Source organism: Anoplolepis gracilipes, chromosome 4, assembly GCF_047496725.1.
Source record: "Anoplolepis gracilipes chromosome 4, ASM4749672v1, whole genome shotgun sequence".
NCBI classification, from domain to species: Eukaryota; Metazoa; Arthropoda; class Insecta; order Hymenoptera; family Formicidae; genus Anoplolepis; species Anoplolepis gracilipes.
Window position 1 is genome coordinate 9043387 of NC_132973.1, and position 22552 is coordinate 9065938.

General features: G+C 34.6%; 4 protein-coding genes across 18 annotated transcripts in view; 2 read left to right on the forward strand and 2 right to left on the reverse strand.

The window, feature by feature from the left end:
* Positions 1-11501, forward strand: part of LOC140665310 (basic phospholipase A2 homolog 1) — an 85838-nt gene extending 74337 nt beyond the window's left edge. For 10 of the 15 annotated variants that reach the window (XM_072891251.1, XM_072891254.1, XM_072891259.1 and 7 more), the window contains one exon: positions 10144-10220. Coding sequence is in view for 5 of the 15 variants with exons in the window: in XM_072891248.1 (XP_072747349.1) it covers positions 4707-4836; positions 10144-10381; positions 10461-10625; positions 10708-10817; positions 11061-11227 (810 nt within the window). In the remaining 10 variants the exon portion in view is untranslated. The other 5 variants (XM_072891252.1, XM_072891248.1, XM_072891247.1 and 2 more) reach the window with 5 other exon arrangements.
* Positions 11502-11567: 66 nt separating this feature from the next.
* On the reverse strand, positions 11568-14234 carry LOC140665306 (CDK5 regulatory subunit-associated protein 3). Its single transcript, XM_072891244.1, has 9 exons — positions 14095-14234; positions 13685-13859; positions 13360-13598; positions 12996-13269; positions 12763-12893; positions 12409-12675; positions 12124-12335; positions 11885-12056; positions 11568-11798 (listed from the first exon to the last, which is right to left on the reverse strand). Exons 1-9 carry the CDS (start codon positions 14098-14100, stop codon positions 11727-11729), a joined length of 1548 nt encoding a protein of 515 aa, XP_072747345.1. The 5' UTR covers positions 14101-14234; the 3' UTR covers positions 11568-11726.
* A 216-nt stretch (positions 14235-14450) lies between these two features.
* On the reverse strand, positions 14451-17070 carry LOC140665311 (transmembrane emp24 domain-containing protein 7). The gene is made up of 3 exons (XM_072891265.1): positions 16709-17070; positions 15911-16156; positions 14451-15832 (listed from the first exon to the last, which is right to left on the reverse strand). The coding sequence occupies exons 1-3, from the start codon at positions 16862-16864 to the stop codon at positions 15608-15610; spliced, it is 627 nt and encodes a 208-aa protein (XP_072747366.1). The 5' UTR covers positions 16865-17070; the 3' UTR covers positions 14451-15607.
* Positions 17071-19564: 2494 nt separating this feature from the next.
* Positions 19565-22552, forward strand: part of LOC140665305 (uncharacterized) — a 35590-nt gene continuing 32602 nt past the window's right edge. The window contains exon 1 of the mRNA XM_072891243.1: positions 19565-19886. The gene's annotated coding sequence lies outside the window, so the exon portion shown is untranslated. The remainder of the gene's footprint in view (positions 19887-22552) is intronic.

Below are 22552 nucleotides of genomic sequence, written 5' to 3' on the forward strand. Positions count from 1 at the left end.
CATCGCGCGCGCGCGCGGAATAATTTATGTAATCCGCGAGGGAGAAACTTAAAGTCGATTTTTCACTTTTGAGCGAAAATCTCTTATCGTTATATAATGTCTTTCAAATTTCAATATTTATTATTTTTTGAAATTATGTCTAAAGATAAAATTTATGTTACTCACATTATATTTTTTGAAATGTATTATATTTCACGATAAATATTGACCACATCCTATAATATTATCCGACCGAGGCCAGCGCAAGATTTTCTTTTTAATAAAATCTTATCTGGCTCTTATCGGCTACAACTGAAAATTTATGCCCCGTCATGTCATGGAAAATGACTTGCAGAAGATAACAAAAAATTAATAATACAATAAGGAATTTCCAGACATAACGCCTACGTTAAGTGCGGAAGATGACAAAAAGCGAGCTTCATTCGACGATCATGAGAAAACGCGATATTAATGATAATTGTTGCTTGTCATAATGCTGCATATTAACATTTAACGTGGAAATCAAAACAGCTTCATTAATTTAAATTAAATATCATCCTTTTTTTTCTATAACTGATAGTCGTTTTCTCGATTTTTGTTAAAAATGTGTAGTCTCTTTTAATTATAATTTTCAGCGATCCATACGTACACAGAATGCTTGTATATTATTCATATTTTTCTAACAGGAAACGCTAAGAGAAAAATGCGATTATTCGAGTGTATTAATTCCATTACAAATTAGTAAAACAAACGAACACGTTAATGCATTTTTCCATTATTTAAATTTACCAAATTAACTTAATTTATATTTAATCTTTAACCGGCATTAATGCTTTGCAAATTGTACAGAATGTATTGTCACATCGCACATTAGTGTGTTTACGTAGGTATTAGAAAATAATTTCAATATCTTTATATGTGATTTAATTTCTTCATACAATCATTTCTTTTTCGTAAACAATTTCTTTTACATAAAGCTGCAATTAACATCGCGATGTTCGCGAAAGTGATACACTCAAGAGCCATAGCGTGATTCAACATTATTCTCCCATCGATTCTCTCCATCATGTCCAATCTTTTGTCTTGACAGAAACAATGACTTGTTTCTTGAACGTATAATTGCATTCAGTGCACGAAATGTTTCTTTTCTCAAATTACGTAATTTTAAGTATAAAAGCATGTCATTTAGTCACTGTCGCCTGTGTCACTCTCTCTCTCTCTCTCTCTCTCACTACAGCACTTGTACTATCGTCTATTTTCCTGCAGAATGCATATAAAAATCTTATACAAACAAATGACATTACTGTGTCCATCGAGCTAAAATAGATTATTTATTTATTTATATAATTTTTTTTTTTAAAGAAGAAGAATGCAAGACGCATTAGAATAAGTAAAGCGTTCCAAGGATCAAATTTTTCATTTTACAATGAATACACTGAACGTGACGCGAATCCCGGAAATTCGCGCATTATCATCTTTTTTTTGTCAAAAGAAGAAGAATACATCACGAATTGGAATAAATAAAGCGTTCCAAAAGTCAAATTTCCGTTTTTACAATGAATACATTGAACGTGAAACTAATCCCGGAAGTTCGCGCATTATGCAAATGACTTGTTAAATCGGCTGTTTAGATAACAGCGATTGCATTATTATTCTTTGAACGATAGTACAATCAAGCAACCTCGTTACAGTGAAACGTATCGGTTCTCACCCAGGGTTTTTATCCTGTCCCAATTAAATCGCAAACAACAATTAACGTTGTAACAATTAACGTCGCATTCCGCGCGACACATTTTCTCACCCACTTTCTCTCTTTCCCTTCCCCTCCCCTCCTTCTCTCTTTCGTTTCCTCTTTTTTTTCTATACTCCATTCGATTATCGCGCTGATCGGAACTCCACTGCGCATCGTTCCGTAACTGATCGCTGTGCACGATCGCCGTCGCGTGTACGTCGACGAGTACCGCTATGTTCGAGCACGATGTATACAAGGACCATTCTCCTGTGCTCCTCGCAGTTAGATGAGTCAGTCGGTCAGTCGGTGAATATACTGTTCGCGTATTTTCAGACCGCCGACGGCAGATTCCTTGATACGTCTCAACGACCGCGAACGAACGGCTAAAGCCGCGTAAAAGCCGCGACTCGCGTCGCGATATGAGGAGGAGAAGAGGTGTTCTTGATAGGTCAAACTTACTCCCACAATACTTGCGAGGAATCTTGTCGTCCGCAAATGTGTTAGAAAGTAGCCTGATTTACATTTCGAGAATCTTCGCGATAGCTAGAATTATTTGAAATTAGCAAATTCGCAAACGTGCATGGAAGAAAATTGCTCGATTATATTCACGCGATATTTGTGCGATAAAGGAAATTCGTTTCTGAAGGAACGAGATTAACGACGAAGTTTTCGGTTTCCGATCGTGTGTTTTTAGAATTTTAATATATACCCGTATATTTGACGAAAATGTCAAAGTGACAAAAATATATAATAAATAATGCCGCGATAAAAAGATCCTACAGGATTTCTTTTTAAATTACTTTATGTGACTGCAAATATTGTTGTTAACATATCGGTCTCTTCGTATTCCATTTAATTATAAGGTAGCTTGTTCGCGTCATACATGTATAAAAAGCGAATATGTAACAAGACATATCTTTTTGAATTATCTCGTGCAATTTGAAATTTAAATGGTACGTCGTTTTTTCTTTCATGTTATATAAATTACTTTATTCTTTACGTCATTCGTGATTGCATTAATATTATGCGACGATAATTGATAGACTAATAAGAACTGCAATTTGTAACAAACATTGTTTTTATTATGTAAGTGTAACGTGCGCATTTTGCTGATATATAAATAAATAGCCATGAGTTCTAATTCCACACATTTACATTCGTTGTAATTTACATATTTACTTCTGACGTAAGCGCAAAAACAAGTCGCGTAACCTGTTGCACCTCAACCTCCTCACCTTGAGCTTATATTTACCTACTTCCAGTTTCTCCTGTAAATTAACGTATCACAGAGATTTTATTATACGTGTCTGAATTTTACTCTTCGCGAGTTATCCTTTTTTTTACTTGCTGAATGTATTTGCAAATTTTACAGAATTTTTTTTTTTTTTTTGCCTTGATAAATAATTTCAAAAATTAAGAATAAATCTTTATATCTTTGTGTGTAAAAGAAAATATATTTAGAATCGATTTAATTGAAAATTTGTTTGGATCATCAAATTTATGATATTTTGTAGAAATATTACATGGTTATGAAATGTTTTATTGATTTTAACACTATAAACCCGTAAATCTCACTTTAACGTTAGGTTGTTAAGTGTGTCATAAAATCTCGAGCCCTGTATCACGGCACATCATTACAAGGCTTCGTGACTCTAGCGTGGTCGTATGTAAATGTTTCACATTGTAGCCTCGATTTCACGCATCTAAGACCCGAAATGTATTTTGCGTCTCGCCCTTTGAATTCAAGTAAGTTATTAAAAAAAAAAGTCACGGCTAACGAATTTAGAGCGCGGAAGAAAACGGAGATTAAAGATCGCGGGGAAAGATCCTCTCTCACTCTCTTTCTCTTCTCCTTCTTCCGCGAAGAAGCCGACGAAAGTGTAACAGCGCAGATTTCCTAGAGCAAGGCGACTTGATGGTAGTGCGACTATAGGAATCGACAGAGACGCTCCTCCTCGAGTCGAACACCCAGCCAACGCTCTCAATGGATGCTCTCGAGGTCACCAAGTTAAACCAAGTGGTGTACCTAAGATCGCGGTGTGTATCTAAGAATGTCGGCGAAAGGTGGAAGGAAAGGTCGCGTGGAGGGAAATGACGGTGCTGTGTCTGATAAGAAACAGTTAGTACTTTGTCGGTCTCTCGTCGCTGAAGTGGATCTTCGCTATATGGGAAACTTGAAAAGAAAACCATCTTGTAGTCCGTAAACAAAGTTTGTCGTGTCTATGAAGAAGAGTACTTTAGAATCAAAAGAAATCGTTCGCGATCGGAAACCGGAAAGAGGAAAAATGATTATTGTGATAATAAACTCAGGCGAAAGCCGGGATTATCGAGCGCGATTTGTTCGTAAAAAAATAACACCGTAACGTAATAACGCAACCCGCGTAAATCCTGTAAACTTCCATGGAAGCTTTCTTTCGAGGCGCCAAGTTGATTTATGCCTTAATCCAGGACGCATGTAGATATGTGAGCCGCAAAAGCCGCAGTCAACGTTATTAAATTCCAGCGAGTTGAATGCAACATCCGCGATCACGCGGGAAAAAGAACACACCCTTGTATCACGCGGGGGAGAGTGTCATCGAAGACTTTGTTCGGATGACGATGATTGTCTACGTAGCTTTTTTCAGTCTAGTTTTCACTCTACGTGGACATTTGAGGAAAGAAAATATAACTGATGAAAGGGCAACATCGTGGACGCGTTAATTGATCTATCGGGATTCGGGGTTTCTCAGATTGCCTCGGTGATTACATCACTACGGAGGGCAAATTAGTGTTAATCAACGGAACGCAAGACGTGATAATGAACCGTCACGGCGGTGTTACAGCGGAAGCCGTGTAACAGGATGCCTTGTGCAGACCTGCTGCAGTTTTCCTGATGCGGCGACACGTGAGGAGCAGCGCTTCCACGCCGGACGAGCCGAGGACGATACGCAGGTGACACAAAGGCCTTTGAATCAAGCCTCGATTCGCTCTCGCCACCGGGTGAGAAACGTGCCCGATGTGCCGCGAAAGGTTCGATGTCGCACGTGGCTGCGATCCGCCACGAGCGAATCGATCGTCTCGTCGGTGCGGAAGAATTCTATGTGTTCTCCTCCTATCCGGAATATTGCTCGGCCGCGATGCCAGAGGTGAGCACTACTGCTCTCCCTTTGAGAGCAGTAGTTTCTCTTTCTATTTTTCCAAATTTATTTTTTCGATGCATCTAAGGTCTGCAAGTATTATATCGATCAAATTCAATTCCCGGTCTGCCAAATTATTTTTCAAGGATGCAAGAAAAAAGAAGATAACGAGATGACATGAAAGCAGTTTATTTCTTGTTTAACTATTTTGTAAGCTAAACGATTCGTAACTCGAGGCAGAATTTTATTTATGAATTTATATATCGTATAATACAAAAACATTTGAAAGAAAATGCATGCATATTAAAATACATGCATACAATAGAATATACGGCGCATGAAATTATAAATTGAATTCTCTGTCGCGAATTATAGATCGTAAAACGGAATTTAAAGTAGTATGTTAAAGAAAAAAGAATTAGCAAGCTTGCATTGCATTATTACATCTCCGTTACAACTCACTAAATATAACAAACTTTACATTACATTTTATATTAAATTATGAAATTACAAGGAAACAATAATTTATTCTATTAAATCGATAGCATTGCAATGTTCCGCAACTGCAATAAGTATAATTATATATAATAAGTACAAGTGTATTTAAAATAATATATATCGAATATTAATATGTATAATATTAATGATGTATTAATACATCATACTGTTCAAAAGATATATATTTTTTGTTCTCATATAATGTTTACCTTTTTTGCGTTTTATTACTAACCGGCTTATTGCATATTTGTTAAATATCAAAATTCTAAATAAAAAATTCTAATAAAAAATTTTAAATAAAAAATTCTAATAAAAAATTCTAAATAAAAAATTCTAATAAAAAATTTAATATATATATATATATATTAACGAACTTTTGATATATGCAGATACAAATTTTAGTTGTATACGAAAAAAATATTAACTAATTGTAAATTTGATTAATACTTTTCTTTCGGTTTTTTCTTTCGGGTACTTTTACAATTACGTTTTTACAGTTATGTTGACAAATACACTTTTTCTATTTGATCATGAATATAAAAATACTTTTTTTTGCCAAGAAATTTGCCAAGAAAAGACTTGGTTCACAATGATTCTACACACACATCCATTCATACCTTACCATCTATGCCTAACTTATCCAACATCTATGCTAAATCCACTTATCCTAGTGAGTCTACATTTTATTTCTGCACTAACTTAATCCAATCTAAATATACCAATTAATTCATTCATCAATTAATTTAGATCACTTAGTTAATTAATTAATCAACTAAATTAAATCAAATCAAACTAATCCATTAAATTAAATCAAATCAATTGCTCTATTCCGAATCACCATTATCTTACCTTAGATTTAGACTTAAAACTGAATTTAATTTGATTATGAATATAAAATTCACTTTTATTTATAAAATACACGGTATAATATGCGAAAGATATGTACAATTGACCCCCTTTTTTAGTATGGAAAATTTTTACATCATTATCTCACTTCTTACAATAATAGTGACTTATAAGCCATTGCTCTAATTATGTATACTCATGAAATTATTTTATCATAATAACGTCAGCAATAAATATGAGCAGACGGATCTCTTAGATATTAGGAAAATGCATACACAATTGAATAGCAGATCTAAAAGGTAGCAAGCTTCATTTCTAATTAAGTTGATTCACACGCGTATCAACGACAATGAGACACGAGGCACCTCATTCAGGTCAAGCGACCTGACAAGATAAACTTCGTTTGTGACGAAGGAAAGTAATGCAAGCATAATTAATTTGTTTAATGAGACCTCGGAAATTACCATACACAGGACTTGAATAATGAGCAGGATCCTTTTTGCGTTAGAGAGAAAGAGAGTTCCTTCAAATCTAAAATTATTTTCCTCCGATTACCTTATATCATCCAATCGAGCTTTGCACGTTACTTGCAACATTATTATTTCTTATAACATTCTTGCAAGTTAAATTCGACTCTTCATAAAACAATATTTATTTTATTATATCTATTTTCAGATAGTTGATTTTGAACATTTTACATGATATTTTTCATTAATTGAATCTATTTTGAAAAATCTAATGTTTGCGATAGAATCTCATTTAATGAACGATTAAAGTTCGACTTCTCTTAAATATAACTGACTTTATTCGCCCACGTTCGCGTTACTTCCAAGGGAGGAAATCGACGTACTAAATTTTTACGTGGCTGTGCCATGGAAACCGCGAGCAAAAAGGAATTGTGTTACATGGATTATAGAGACTGTACCGCGTCAGACTAATTAACGTTGCGAAGCATTATGACGCCAGTCGTTGATTGTTACCATGGAGCCGTTAAAAAGCCGTGATTCGATCGCATCGTTTCATTTCGCGATCTCAATTTACTTGTCGTTGAGCAGTTCCAACCGCACAGAGAGAGATGACGACTATAAAACGGTGTATAATCTCTCAATTTTCCTCCGCGAGACACGTCGACTGTAACAAGTATGTACAGTTACAGCAATTCGTTACAGTAACCTGGACCGCTACAATGTGTTTCGACACACGTGGTCTGTTAATTAGCTTTATAATTATCTGACGATCTATTGCCATAATTTCCTTGCATCGCCGTCGTTGCAACAACTTTAAATCTGTGATTGTTGATACTACGATTTTTAAATAAATAACTTTGTGTAATTGTTGTAATAAATTTTAAAATTATATATAATATAAAATAAGGCACACGTTTATTTTGTATAACAAGTAATACATTTTTTTTTTCATCATTTACGTTAACAATTCACTATATTCTCCTCATTTTTAGAGACATTCTATATAACATTATTACAATGCATCTGGAATAATTTACTACCTGCTCATTATCTTTCTCTTTCTTGATTATTAAGTCTTTAAAAAAAAAATAAAAAGAATAGTAGAATATTCCATTAAAATAGGTACTACTACAAATTCTAGCAAGAGATTGCAAGTATAAATAGTAATTTGTACAATTACATCAAGAGATTAAAAGTTAACTAATTTTTAGTTACAGACCGCACATTTTATATCTACTACATAATTTCTTTATATAAAATTATATTTTATATTTAAATGTCCAATTTGATTAAAGTTAAAATTATACTTGATAAAATTATATTTAAATTTCTCTATATAAAATTATTATTTAAATATCCTCAAATTGCATTATTGTACATATTGTATTAGATAAAAAATGTCATACGTTTATCGTATTACAATATGTGGATCTTCTCTGTAAAGTTCTGTGAAGGCAAATATAACTTTCATACATTTCTAGCAAAAATCCTTCGATATCGAGAACTATTGTACATATATACAGTTCCGCACTGTATACGCGGAAGCGTATCTTATTCTTATACTCGAAGTATTCATGCATCGCGAACCGAAACGCTCCGATTATATGTTCTAAAATAATACGAGTGATGAATTGTTAATTTAAAGATTAATAAATTTTGTTGAATTAAATGAAACAAAGAAATGATCACACGTGAAAAATAAATCGTATTTACACTAGATTGCATTATGATGACGAAGAAAGAACAGGAAACGTTCATTTCAAAAGAGAATCCGTTGCTTTTGTTCTCAATGCAATTTAATTCTCAAGAATATGATAACATGCATGTATGTATGTACATACACAAATAAATATACAGAAATGCTTGTATGTGTGCAACTATTTTTACAGTTACTCGTATTCTGTAATATCGAGAGCAATTAAATCTCAGTATTATATAGCGTTCTCGTTTCATAGCAAGTATCACAAAAGTTGAATAATTATTTAATTATTTATAATCTTTTCAAAGCATCACTTTCTCCAAGTTATATGAATTATGTAGAAAAAGAAATTACAATATTTCTTTGAATAATTTCTTCATTTATAAATATATGCGTAGCTTATCTTCTCATATCAAAATAAATGCATTTTTAAAATGTGCATATCAATATATTATATATATATATATATATATATATATATATATATATATATATATATATATATATATATATACACATGATGTAGAGATATAATATTTCTAAAATAGAAGTATGAGACTTTTCCCTGTCGATATCATTCCTCTAAAGTATCACTCAATTTTTTATTTTATTTGTTTTTAACAAGCCTTTAATTTACATTTATATTATTTATTTTTTATAAGAAAATAAACTACACGCATATACTTGTGAATAAAAAATTGTACAAATATTACAACTTCTTTTACAAATATGAGACAACTTATGATACTTTTCAAAAAAAAGAGAATAATAAAAGTAAAAAATAATTACTAAAATAAGAGTAATTAAAAATAAGAAATAAGTATGTTCAAATAAATGATGAAATAGCTATTGACTAACTTATGCGATAAGATAGGTTTTTTTTTCAATAAAAAGATAAAGCCATGTGTATCGAGAAATACGGTAGCGTCTCGTGCCAAATTTACACGTAGCAACAGGCACGGAGGCACTCTAATTATTTTTATCACGAGAAGAATTCAAGGTTATCGGTTTCAACTTAATTAAAACTATTTTTGTCTCTGAATTATACAACTTTGAGTTTATGCAAGTCATTAAAATAATTTCAAAAGACAGTGAAATTTGCGGGAGATATAGGTATGAGTATTTTACCATGTATCTTGTCGAACTCTGATAGAAAGGATAATCTAAAAAGTGAAATCGTAAAATACGTCTGACATTTCGTTATGCGATCGTTCGGCAGAAAGTTGGATGCAATTTTCTCAGCATTTATGGAAGATTGTTGAGAAAACCATTAAAAGGAGACCAGAAGTGGGATAAATGAGAGTAGTTTTACGCTAAGCGGGTCTAGAACGAGGCGAAATACGATATCTGACATTTAGAAAAACGCATCGACAAAGCGCATTTTACGCATTGAATACTTCTAACGGCTCGGAAAATACAAGCACTTTCGAATTCGCATCATCTGGAATTATTAAAAGTAGATCGATATTGATAGTCCTCATTCTCTACTTTTATATATATATATATATCGCACACAGTTTTTATATAAAAGTATTTATCATAGTAATTAATAGTTTTTAATTGAGTTTCAGCTATTAATTAGTAGTTAGTAATTAATTCGTCACACTTTTCTCATTGGATAAAAATTTTGAATAAATGAAATAAAAGTAATATATATACATATACAATATGGCAAGAGCTGATTGTAACTTTTGTAACTGTATATCATTTTATTACTACTACGATTATAACTGTTTATATCAAATAGATGTGCTTTCTCGTTGTGTATGCGATCGCTATGTATTTGGTTTATCGGGCAATTTGCAGGTAACGGTACGCCAGATGTTTATTATAAGATTCTTGGAGGTGCGCGAACGCGTCAAGCAGATTACGATTATTCGTATATGAATAATGATCTAAAGGATGCAGAAAATCAGGGAGATAAACTTTATATTGGTCATGGGGGTGACCCGTGGAGCACTTCCTTGACAAGTGATGACGACAAAGATATCTACGTGCAGTCACACGTGTCATCGCAAAATGACACGAAAACTAAATCTATCGTGTAAGTATCGAATGCACGTAATTGCAACAGAAACTTTCGTCGAAGCCGATAACAAACACTGATGATTGCACGGTTTTAGAACGAGCAACAAGAAAACGACGAGCCATGCAAGATTCAAGAGAGGAGTGATACATCTCTATAACATGGTCGTATGCGCCACAGGATGTAATCCTTTAGTGTACAAAGGATACGGCTGCTACTGTGGATTCTTAGGATCCGGTTATGTCATCGATGGTATTGACCAGTATGTTATTTTTATTTATATATGTATAGGAAAAAATATACCAAATACAAGTATATAAATTTAAAAATAAAAAATATTTCAGATGCTGCAAAATGCACGATTGGTGCTACGATGCTACAGACTGTCTAATGTTCTCGGAATACTTTGTACCGTATTATTGGAGATGTTATCACGGTTACAAACCGGTTTGCGGTACGTTTATTGATTATCGTTTTTGCTTATTATTTTTCTCTTCTGCATCTGATGCAATTCTCTTCTTAAAAGATTAAATTAATTTCAATACAATATTTTTTTTAATTCCATTAAAATAATTTCACAATATTTTTTATATTTAATTAACTTGACTCATTTACATTTTATATTATCGATGCATATAATGCAATAACGTGACGCAATAAGATAAAACAATCCGCGCGTAAAATCTTTTTATTACAGCGGTTGAACATGGCAGCTGGGGAGGGTCAGGATCTTGCGCTCAACGTTTGTGCGAATGTGACCGCTCGTTAGCCGAGTGCCTGAGAAGATATCCTTGCCCTACCTCCAAAGCAGTATGTACCTCGTCACCCTGGAGACTCGTACAGAATATCTTCATGATAATATAAATTATTTAAATGTTTTTTCTTTTTTTTTTTTTAAATGATCGGTCAAAAGGCGAATCATACAATTTGAAAAATGCGATAAATTCTTCACTTGGTAAGATTTGGCTTTCGAGATATGAAATGTTTGACATATAAGTTTTAACATGTGAATACATATACCAAAAACCAATTAATCAAATCACAAAAGCAAATAACTCCAATACCAAAGAGAATATTGATTATTCTTAAAAATTACACGGTTTTTCTTTGCACTTAAAGATAAAAAGGTCACATTAACAATCAATCGAAATAATAAAAATAATAACAATCAATAATGGTTATCATATTGCGATTGTTTATTTGCATCGTTATTCATATAAGGAATTCAAGGAAATGTTTAACAATAAACAAAATTATATTGTATAATATGTTTTATAGTAGCAAAATTGACTTGTCCTTGTGTGTTTTAATTTAAAAATTATTTACAATAAACATTTAATTCAACAATTCCGTTGTTCCACATCTACAATGTATTTACACCTCCGGTCAAGTGTACTGTTCTATTTTTGTATCTCTTGGAAATGTCTTGCTCTATCTGTAATTAGGTAATATAAAAAAATAATGAAATTTCATCCAAAATATGTATTGTAAGAGCATTGTAAGAGGACGAAGATAACATACTTCCGTTTGCAGCTCCTTAGTTCTTTGTATGACGATTTTTAACAGCGGACGCAATTTATCGATTTGATTCTGCACGTCTTCTTGCTTTTGTCGCATGGATTCTTGTTGAGTTACCATTCTATCAATCAGGTTTAATTTTTGCTTCAAAGTGGCAGTCACTACATCCACATACCTGCGAATGAAGATATCATATGAACATTATATATCTATAAAAAAAATTTATATTCAATTAAATATACCTTGGATAATGTTTGATGTTATGCAAATGTTGTACATTGCTATGTAATATCTCAGAAAGAACAACTTGGACGTTGTCCAGCATATTTTGAGTGGTCTCTGTAGTGGAAAGTTGCAGGATAGGAGGAGCATCCTGCATCTGACTAAAACTCAGAAGATTGTTCCTGTCATCGCCTTTGAACTCGTATAGACGTAATTTCAAAAATGCCTCCAGCTATAACAACATTTATTTTACTTGGATACAAAATAATGATCAATCTTACTTATATGACATATGTATACTACACCTCAAATAATTGATTGATAAATTCCGATCTCGTTGTTGGGTTGTCGAGTATCGTATATGCTTCAGATCCCGTAGCTACACCACCTTCGTGACCCACTGCTTCCACAACTATACCCGATTCCTCCAAAGAGATATTGTAATCTATTTCTGTCGCAGTAGGTTGTTCTGCATCTTCGTCTCCCCAATCAATATCGCCTTCTGTATCCAAATTAATTTCCTCGCCAAAATCAATTTCTTGATTTAGATCCAAGTTGCCAAAGTCAATAGTCTATTAAAAATGTTTTTTTTTTTTCTTAAATAACGTGATCAGAATTTTACTCGTCATAAGAAATGAAGAATACACAAATATTCATACATTGTCATCAACATTCACACTAGGCCTTTCACTGCTTTCATCTTCATCAGGTTTAATATTCAATGGTGGTTCAACTATCGATACTGGTGCTTCTCCGTAAGTATATTCAAACGCCGTAGTATTTCCTTTCTCTGTAAAAAATGTGTTATTGTTAAGAATCTGTCATATACATTGTTGCTTTTTACCTGAATAACATTAATACAATTTCTTGAAATAATGATTTTATAACATACCGATTATATATTTAATTACGGACACACAATTACTGTCATACTGCTGGCCGAAAGTAAACTCTACAAATGCACTATAAAACTCGACAACCTTGTTTAAACTCTCTGTTTTCTCCGCTACTCTCTGGTAAATTTCTGGCAATTCCTTGACTTTTTCCATCAATTCAGGTCTAACTGTGCTATAGCCAGTTATACCTAATTGTTTGCACAATGTATTATATTCTGTATGCGCAATATTTTCTGATTTTTTATACTCTACTTCCTTCTTTTCCAAATCCTGAAAATGCAATTTTACATAACATTTATACAATGATCATAATAAGTGATAAATTAATACTAATATTACACATTACATAAATATATTTACAGTCAGAGATTGTTCCAACTTTTGTATCTGTTTCTTAATACTGGGGACTTCATAATTGACATTTCTCATAAGTATTTGTGCAGCTTCGGCAAGATATACATTATCTCTTTCGTATAATCGTAGAATCTCTTGCCAATCTTTCATTCTTTGCGAACCATAACGACCAAATAAATTTTTTGTGTCTGCTTCTGTTTCCTTCAAAATTTCCACAATTTTGACACAATAAAAATAATTTATATCTATAAAAAAAGCACAAAGATTAAGCAATCTACAACCTATGCTTGTAGAGGGTTAGAAGAAAATGTTTTAAATTGTTGAAAATTACAAGCGCCAGATAACAACGATGCAATGCCATCATGAGCAGGCATATTCTGTATTGCATTGTTAATTTTCTCTCTGATGGTCAAGATGTTCGCATGCCAGTCTTTCTTGCAGTGCCTCCGATTAATCAACCAGTCCAATAACTTTCCAGTATTAATGTCAATTGGAATATCTTGTTCCTGAGAATTAATTGCATATATATAAGAATTATTCAAATATTAAAATCGCTATAAATCGTTAATCCAAGAAATATTTATGATCCAATAAAATATTTATTTCAGAACTGTATCACATATTAGTCTAGAATGTATCACATGTGTATACACATACACACAATACAATATCTCTTATATTTAAAATTTATATTGTTTTTACGATGAAATAATTATTTTCGAATAATGCAATATTGCTTACCTGCATATTGGCAAATCTGATGAGTTTCTTTCAGAAATCGTATATCTCAATCGAAATTATAACAGGTTATAACAGCTGTTCTCTCGACATCACATGGTAACAGTGATGTACACGATTGTCTGCAGCACCGGCTGTCTTCTTGACAGAAGTGACACGTAGTAATGAAAATTTTGACACAGTAATACAAACTATTAATTAGATAATATAAAATTAAGAGAATGGAGCCACTTCTCCAGATGCAAAAAAGATATTTCACGGTGGAACATAAGCTATAAAAAAAATGCAATTGCAAATTTAAATAAATATTATTATTTAAATAAATAGAAATAAATGAGGAAATAATGAAAAAGAGAAAATAATGTAAATAATCAAATCTTTATTATTTTTGTACATTATGATTTTATAGCCATATTTTCACAATTTTTACTCATCCTCGACAATGTATTGATGATTTAGCAACGGGTATCGCAATATGCTACAAATTTTATTAATTTTTTTACCAAAATTCTCGTTTAAATAAATTAAGAATCCTATAATTTTTAACAGAATAGAGTTGTATGACCAATTTGCAAATTAATTATTACAACGAACGTAATTAAAAGATAATGTCTGAAAATTTTCGGAGAATATATTTAAAATATGTACTGTTAATGATATCGCTTGTTCTACTTTCAACACAGGTGCGTTATCAAATAACGCACACACAGCGAAAAATATACAAGACACCTGCCACGTATGACAAGAAAGCACATGTAATATGTAATCGCAGCCTGCCATTTCTTATCTTATATCGTTAACAAGAGTCAGAAAACCTTCTGAAAGAATAAAATCATCACTTTAAATTTAAATCGAAAGAAATTAGTAAATAATCAATTCACTTATTTAAGTAACTTCTATCTCAACTAATGCTTAAGATAAATAATGGAAGTCGCGACAAATAACGAAAGACAGGAAATAATCAGATCGCTAGGCTATACAAACGCAATACACACAAGTATCTTTTAATTTATTATGTTACACATTCACAGTAAGAAAAACATGATGTCCATGTCCCCTTCAGTATCCATTATACTGTCTCTGTGCTAATATAAGTACAACTTGAGAGTGTCCATCGGGAGGGGGATGTGCAAGATTTATATTGCACTTGGTCCTTCTGATCGCTCCGAGTTGTATTAGCACCCGTGTTATAAATGTCCTTAGTCTCGACATAAATTATTATCCATGAACGAGACATCCACATCGTTCACGATACACGCGAGAATGTAGATCACCTTGTGCTTCTCACCGGTTCTTTGGATTCTGATCGCAAAGTCCTCTCAGCGAAAAATTCGGAGAAGACTCTCAGAAAGGTTCTCACGACTGAATGTTCCGCTGAGAGAACAGCATGTTTGACATATTACCGGCGAACGTTACGATGGCACTTTGACCGGTGATGAAGAAAAAAAACATCACGAGGATTCGATCGACCTCAATAGTAAATGAGTTTTTCCTTTTCCATTACTTCGCAATCACACTAATAACTTTGAGGACTTCGATCCGTAAAGAAGTTCTTCAAAATGAATACCTGCCCGACGGAGATGAATAGAATGCAAATTGTTTCCATTACTGACCACCAAAGCACTCGTTCATTTAGTTCTTCCGCGCGTTTGCGACCTTGCGCTTCGCGCAGACGGTGATGCGTTTGATAGTCCAGGATACTGATTAGATTCTTGTGCACTTCCTGTGCGGAAGACTCCATCTGTAAGGACACTAACATGTGAGATATCGTTCTTTGTTGGTATATAGGTACTGTAAAAGGGTGCCAAAAATAATTTACTTGAGTCATTACTGTGACATGTTCCCCAAGACCGGGCAGTGGCGCCTCATCGCCGACTTGGAAATCCATATACACAAGCTTATGCGAATATGTAGAGAACTCATTGCTGAAGCAGGCCCTATATACTCCCGACATGGTCGGTATAAAGACGTGCGAATCAAATTGTGTTTTCACTTGACTATAGATAATCTCCTTATTTGGAGCCTCTAAAGTTACATCTACATCATACTGGCCACCTGTAACCACCTAAAAGATACAAGAGCGATACTTATAAATAAATGCAAATTATTTTACAAGATTCAGAGAATTATTATCCAAAACTAATTATATAACATCTAACAGAGAGAAGTTGCGGTGCCAAAAAAAAATTACTATTGCTTCCAACAATATCTGTTTCAGACTTTCTATCGCTAAACATGCAACTGAAACTGACAGAGTACCAGATATCGAAGCCAGAAATTAGCACTGATTCGAATAAACTTTTATTGGAATAAAATTTTATTCCTTACTGTATTAACATATATTTTTGTTCTCATATGTCTCACTGTTCATCATGTGTATTATTGACATTAAATTTGATTCATATTTTATTTCTCATTTGTTCATTCAATTTGCAACTACGTGCACAAATTTCGTACATATTGCGCCACGAACTCTGGCCTCTAATGTGACCGCCGATAATAGCGACGTGTTATCGATATAAATTATATATATATATATATATATATATATATATATATATATATATATATATAATTATAACGATTGACAGGAATCTCGGTTTGACAGCTAGCGCACCTGAAACTCCAACGTGGACGAGATGTTTTTCTCGATCTCTTGGTAGAAGCACTCCTTGGCATTGTCGGCCAGCTCGAAGGTTAACTCGACGCCGCCCGTGAGCAGGAGTGTGCCCAGCAAGGAGATGAGCAACAGCCAGGCCGACCAGCAATCCATCCTTGTAAATCGGTCAGTTGGCTCTCGTGGCTATCGTGTCACTGATCCGCGCGCATTTAAGATTTCTCTGGGACTGATAAGGAGATACGAGCGAGAAGCACGCCTCACCACCTTTTCGACCTCGAATATCTATCCGCAGATCCGGCAAAAGGTTTCTCCCGCAAACAAGCTATTTTAACGTGGCCGGATGTCGGTCGCGACGCGCGACGTAACCGCGCGACGCGACGCGCAGCTGCGGAAGTGGCTACGCTCACGTCACGGCGGGCTAATACGAGCCCGTTCGCGTATTAACTTCTCTCTCTTGACTCATTCATTATTGAGGACATTTAGGTAATAAATACCTGCTGTATTTTCTTAATATCGACATGGAATTTTAATTGTTGATTGAAATTAATTGAAATTTGATTCAAGTTTTTCTAAGACTGTGGACGATTTAAATCGGATCGAGTACATATGAATCATTCGAATCAGATTCACTCAGGTAATAGTAAAAATAATAGCAAGTAAAAAGTAATTTCTCATGACGTATAGTTATGGAAGTTTTTAATCAAGAGATTATAACAACTTTCAATTCTTACAATTTCAGTTCATTTTTAACTGCAGTGTCTTTTTCTGTGTGTATTTTAAAAATATATTTCTCTTACACACACATACATAACATATACAAATCCAGTTATATTCCATAAAAATAATCAAAATGTATTGATATTGAAATATATATATACTACACACACACACACACACACACACACACACACACACACACACACACACACACACATACACACGTACATATTTTTTTCTAAATGTTGTTAGACATAGAGATATTAATGCTGATTTTTTTATGTCTATGAATAATTTACAACAATAATATGAATGATCACAACTGACAATACGACATTCTAAAAAAAATCACAATTTTCTAAATTTAAATTTAAAAAATAACAAGCGTCTATGATATAACAAAAATGAGAAAAAAAACGGACATCAAACATCTGTATTCTATTTACGTTAGATAATAGTTTTCTTTGTAAACAGTTCTATCGACTGTCCAAATACGTCGGTATTTTTACTTCCGGCTCGTTATTGTTTGAAACAAATACAATATAGTATCATAATGAATGATTAGAGAAGCTTACAAAATATTTGCATTTGTGACAGAGAAAGAGAGATAGAGATATGTATTGCTACATAATAATCGGAAATTTCCGTCACGTTTTCCGCTGCATGTACTAGCAACTATATATTTAATTATTGACGAGAATACAAAGTACTAGCTTCCTTCCTCATGTGTCACGGGCTGACCCGCGCAATTCGCTAAATATTAAATCCCCGAGGTAACGCAAGAAGGAAACGCACGTGTATTAAAGCAGGAAGACGCACGAGAGAATATACGATGAAATTACCTTCCTGTCTGCTTTAATACATGCCTTTCTTTCTTACGTTACAACTCAAGAACAGTTGTATTACAACAGTTTAGCATCTAGAAAAAACTGTTTATAGAAGGATGAGAAAGCGGATATCATCGCCTTCTTTACCGTAAAAGTAATACTCTTTCTAATCTAAACAAACTTTTCATAGAATTGCAATTTGAGCAATCTCAAGTATACACATATAGTACTAAAAACAAGTTAATTTTTTTATTTCAGAAAAATTGATCGAGAGGAATTGGCTGGAAAATCTTTCTTCAATATATAAGTACTTGTGAAGATCGCAAGTTGTGGAACAGCCTGTAGAACGCAGTGACAGATATATCGGCGTACAATTCGAGGTATGCATGTGTATAACGTATGTGTTTTTGCTGGTCGTGAGGCGCCCTTTGGTGCCGCCCATCGGTCTCGTCGCAGTCGCGCCTCGTGGCGTCACGTCTCGGTGCGCGACGGCGACGACGAGGTGCGTGTATGTCGAAGGACGAGAACGCGGGGAGGCTGCTCGAGAAAAAAAAAAGAGGACTTTCCTCTCTTGAAAGGACCCTTCTCATCGCGGCGGGAATGCAAGCGCAACCGGCGCCTTGTCATTACACTCGCGTTGCCTTATTAAATTAATACACGTGTAATGCGTGATATACATGTAGTACACTACACATCGAATATGTAAAGCTGAATGGACCTTCTGTCTACTTTATAACGTGACACGCGTGTGCGAAAGTATCACGTTGGTGAACGAATTGCCAGTTGAATTAAAAGATACAAGTCCTGTTTAATAATATACACGTGATGTATATAATCAAAACTCTTGATCTCGTATACTGTTATTCGTATTCTTAAAAAAAAAAAAAAACAATTAATCGCATGTATAATGTGGTTTATCCTGTTTCTTATACAGAGAATACTGCAATATTTGTCTTCAGACTTATATTATCGTATGACATGAAAGACATGAAAATTGAGTTAAATAATCGAAAGGCTTAGAAACAAGATATCATTGCGACGTAGGCAAATCGTCGAGTTTTTCCATAGCCCCTAGACACGTAGTTTTACTACAGGGCTCTCCCGATCCGATCGGGGAACGTGCACTGGCGCCAGTCGAAGGAAGTAACGCGACACGAAGGGTTTCTCCTCCGCGAAGATTAACTTCCAGCGCGCGCGGCAGCGGCAGCGGTAGCGGGGAAGAGGCGGCAGCTGCGACGGCAGTGGATGGTGGGGGGAACTGGCGAGGCGAGGAGGGGAGGGGAGGGGAAGGCGGGAGAAGATCGTGACGGCTGCAAGCGCGCGCCACGAGTTTTCGGACGGCAGCGGTGCGAGAAGGTTCTCCCTCGCCGTTTTCACGTCGCTCTCCTCGTCGCGTTTTCGACGCCTCTGTTCTTTCCTTTCCTCATTTCCTCGTCGCGAGACGCTGTCTCGCGCGGGTGAGATTCTCGCGTCCCTCGATTAGCACATCTGTGTGTATCTACTGCAATTGCGCGTCTTGTCGCGAGTGATTGAGTGGCATGTTGCTCCGCGTCTTCGTGCCCTCCGAGATACAGAGTGACACAGTGTGCGACCTGTCCGTGACCCTCATGGCCAGCGCGGACACCTGTAAGGTAACTATTCCCAAAAGCGAGAAGTGTATGTGTGTGTGTGTGTGTGTGAATACACGATACAGAGTATCTCGCAAAAATTCTGGTCGATATCCGAAATTGAAGATGTCTGCGTCATTTAAATAGTTTTATACTCTTTAAAAACATTTCGAACATATATATCGTAATATAATACCGTAACTTTTTACTCAGTGCTAGATATTTATAAATTCTAGATCTCTAATCTCGCTTGCACACACTTTGTTAACACGTTAACGAGATAAATATATGTATGTTCTTAGAGGAAAGAAAAGATTCTATTAGGAAATAGTGAAAAGTACAGCTGCAAAAATAATTTTGAAATTAACGCGTACGTATAATGTTAAGATATAACTGTTTTATACATCTCAATTAATTCTTCTATATTATTAACATTATTATGTTTCAAATCACGTGAGAGAAAAATCATGGGAACAAAAACAAAGAAAAACATTAAAGTTTGATGCTTTAAAATATTGACACTCTTTCTCGGCTCTGTTGATATTTTACAATAGTGAATTATGTTAGCCTAAATCAAACTTTCCTTGAACTTTATTGGATTGCCTTTTAGGTGTTTGTTTCCCTTTGTTGGCTTCTGCGTTCAACAGCACAATTTCGCACGAACAGAGGTTTAAAAAAAAAAAAAAAAAAAAAACGTACGTTTTATATCGCGTGCTTGTGCGACATTTGATAAATATTTTTAAAAATCGTAAATAGATGCAATTTTTATTTTATATTTATGTATTTAATATTTTCTTTCATCACGATGAATATTTTTTCTCTCGTCTCTGCTTTATATTTCTTTAATGAAATTTACACACAAAGTTTAAGTGTATATAACAATTGTTGGATGAAACTAGTTAGAAAACAGATTGCATGCGCCAACACGTAACTTTAGCGGATACATTTCAATAATTTCACTTTATATAATATCTTGTCGATGAGCGCGCTTTTGCACATCGCAACAGTTGCAACGATCTTGTCCAACGATAACTGTCACGTTTCTCCATTCGTTTTAGCTGTCCTTCCTCGTACTTTCGCATAGAGAATGAAATAAATGTATATTTAGACTTTGTAAAGAGGGAGAGAGAAAAGAGGAAGAAACCGTTTCAAAGCTGCAAGTGAAACTGAAACGTCTTCGTTTTGTTATCAGATATTGCTTCGCTCGCTGCTATTTTCCGTATCGGCGCAATCTCGTCGATAAAATTTTATTTGCCGATTTTACGGGAAAAAAACCCAAAATATTGTTTCGCACCGTTTCTGTATCTGTTTTATCGTGGAAATAACGTCTCTTGAAACCGTCGGGCAATGCACTTTTCTCTCAAACGTAACGGTACGCACGATGCGAGCAAACGACGCGATAAATGCGGCAAAACGTAATGTAGGATCGACCGATCATTATTCGATCGCTGTAATTCGCTCAGCGCGTTGCATCGTTGCCCGCGAAGAAGATGCCTCTGGAAAATGGGCCGTAAAACGCTGTTAAAAAAAAAAACACGTGTCTACCGATGCCGTTCCGTCACGGTTGTTAACTGTCATCGAGCACCGTCAGCCAAGGACACGCGAAATGTCCGCGGATTAGCGCCATGCAAATATCATCGTCAGACCTCGTGCTTATTAAAGCAAGACTAGAGCGACATTAGGTGAGAGATATGAAAATAGAAGAGAAATGTAAATGAGGGAGCGATGAATGTAAATAGAGCAAAGGGATATTTCTGGCCGGGAATGAATTCCCGCTGAATTAATTAATTTGGCGCCGACAGACATTCGCGAAGAGATATTTGCTATATTTGGACCAGAGTCGAAAGTCCATTGACCGAGAGAAATAAAAAACAAGAGAAAATGTAAAAAAAAAGAAAATATTATGTATCTGTATAGGAAATACGTAGTCTTTATAACTAAATAAATATATATATATATATATATATATGTATATACATATAATTTACAAACTATAAATGTATGTATTTCACGTATTTCAAACAATTATAATATATATATATATATATATATATATATATATATATATATATATATAAATTATCAACACTTCTTGTCGAGAAATGACTTTTGGCCCAACCGGAAAAAGACGGTTCGTAATAATAAACACAAGATATTGAAATAAAGTGCCTCGGGCTGAAAGACAGTGTGTCGGGAAGGGAACTAAAATTAGAGAAAGTCTGCAAATTTCGCGTTGGGGACGACTGTTATCAAGCGCTTCATAGTGGCCGTAAATAAATGTGTCTATCGTGCATTAATAAATCTTACATAATACACCAAAGAGGACAATACCGGGCGACAGGTAGGATATTCTTGGCGCATGTGTGCTTCTGGCATAAAGAGAGGCGTCGCCGAGTCGGCCGCCGACCGCCGACTCTTGTTGTCTGCCTTCACCGCTCACGTGAACCGGCGTATACGTGATCGATCTTGACGTCCGACGATTTAGCCACCACCGAGGTATTACAACATCGTCATCGAATCGGGTCAGCGACCCGGCGTATAATTATTGGCTTAGTACTTTCGCGAAGTTCGTAGCCCACATTTTCAGAGAGTTTCGATATATAATTAATAAGGAACCCTGGCTCTTTCCCAAAGTACTCTAAAGTTCTTAATTTGTTTTGAAAAGAATTCCAGAGCGATTGAATATAAAA

What these genes read in the sequence shown, in the direction of transcription:
- LOC140665306 (XM_072891244.1), bottom strand. An exon ending in ATCGTTGTTATCTGGCGCTT is followed by an intron (nt 13,599 to 13,684) that starts GTAATTTTCAAC and finishes CTTTTTTTATAG; the next exon opens with ATATAAATTATTTTTATTGT. An exon ending in CGTAATTAAATATATAATCG is followed by an intron (nt 12,894 to 12,995) that starts GTATGTTATAAA and finishes CATTTTTTACAG; the next exon opens with AGAAAGGAAATACTACGGCG.
- LOC140665311 (XM_072891265.1), bottom strand. Translation starts at nt 16,864, where the DNA reads ATGGATTGCTGGTCGGCCTGGCTGTTGCTCATCTCCTTGCTGGGCACA. An exon ending in CGTCCACGTTGGAGTTTCAG is followed by an intron (nt 16,157 to 16,708) that starts GTGCGCTAGCTG and finishes TGTATCTTTTAG; the next exon opens with GTGGTTACAGGTGGCCAGTA. An exon ending in ATGTCACAGTAATGACTCAA is followed by an intron (nt 15,833 to 15,910) that starts GTAAATTATTTT and finishes GTGTCCTTACAG; the next exon opens with ATGGAGTCTTCCGCACAGGA.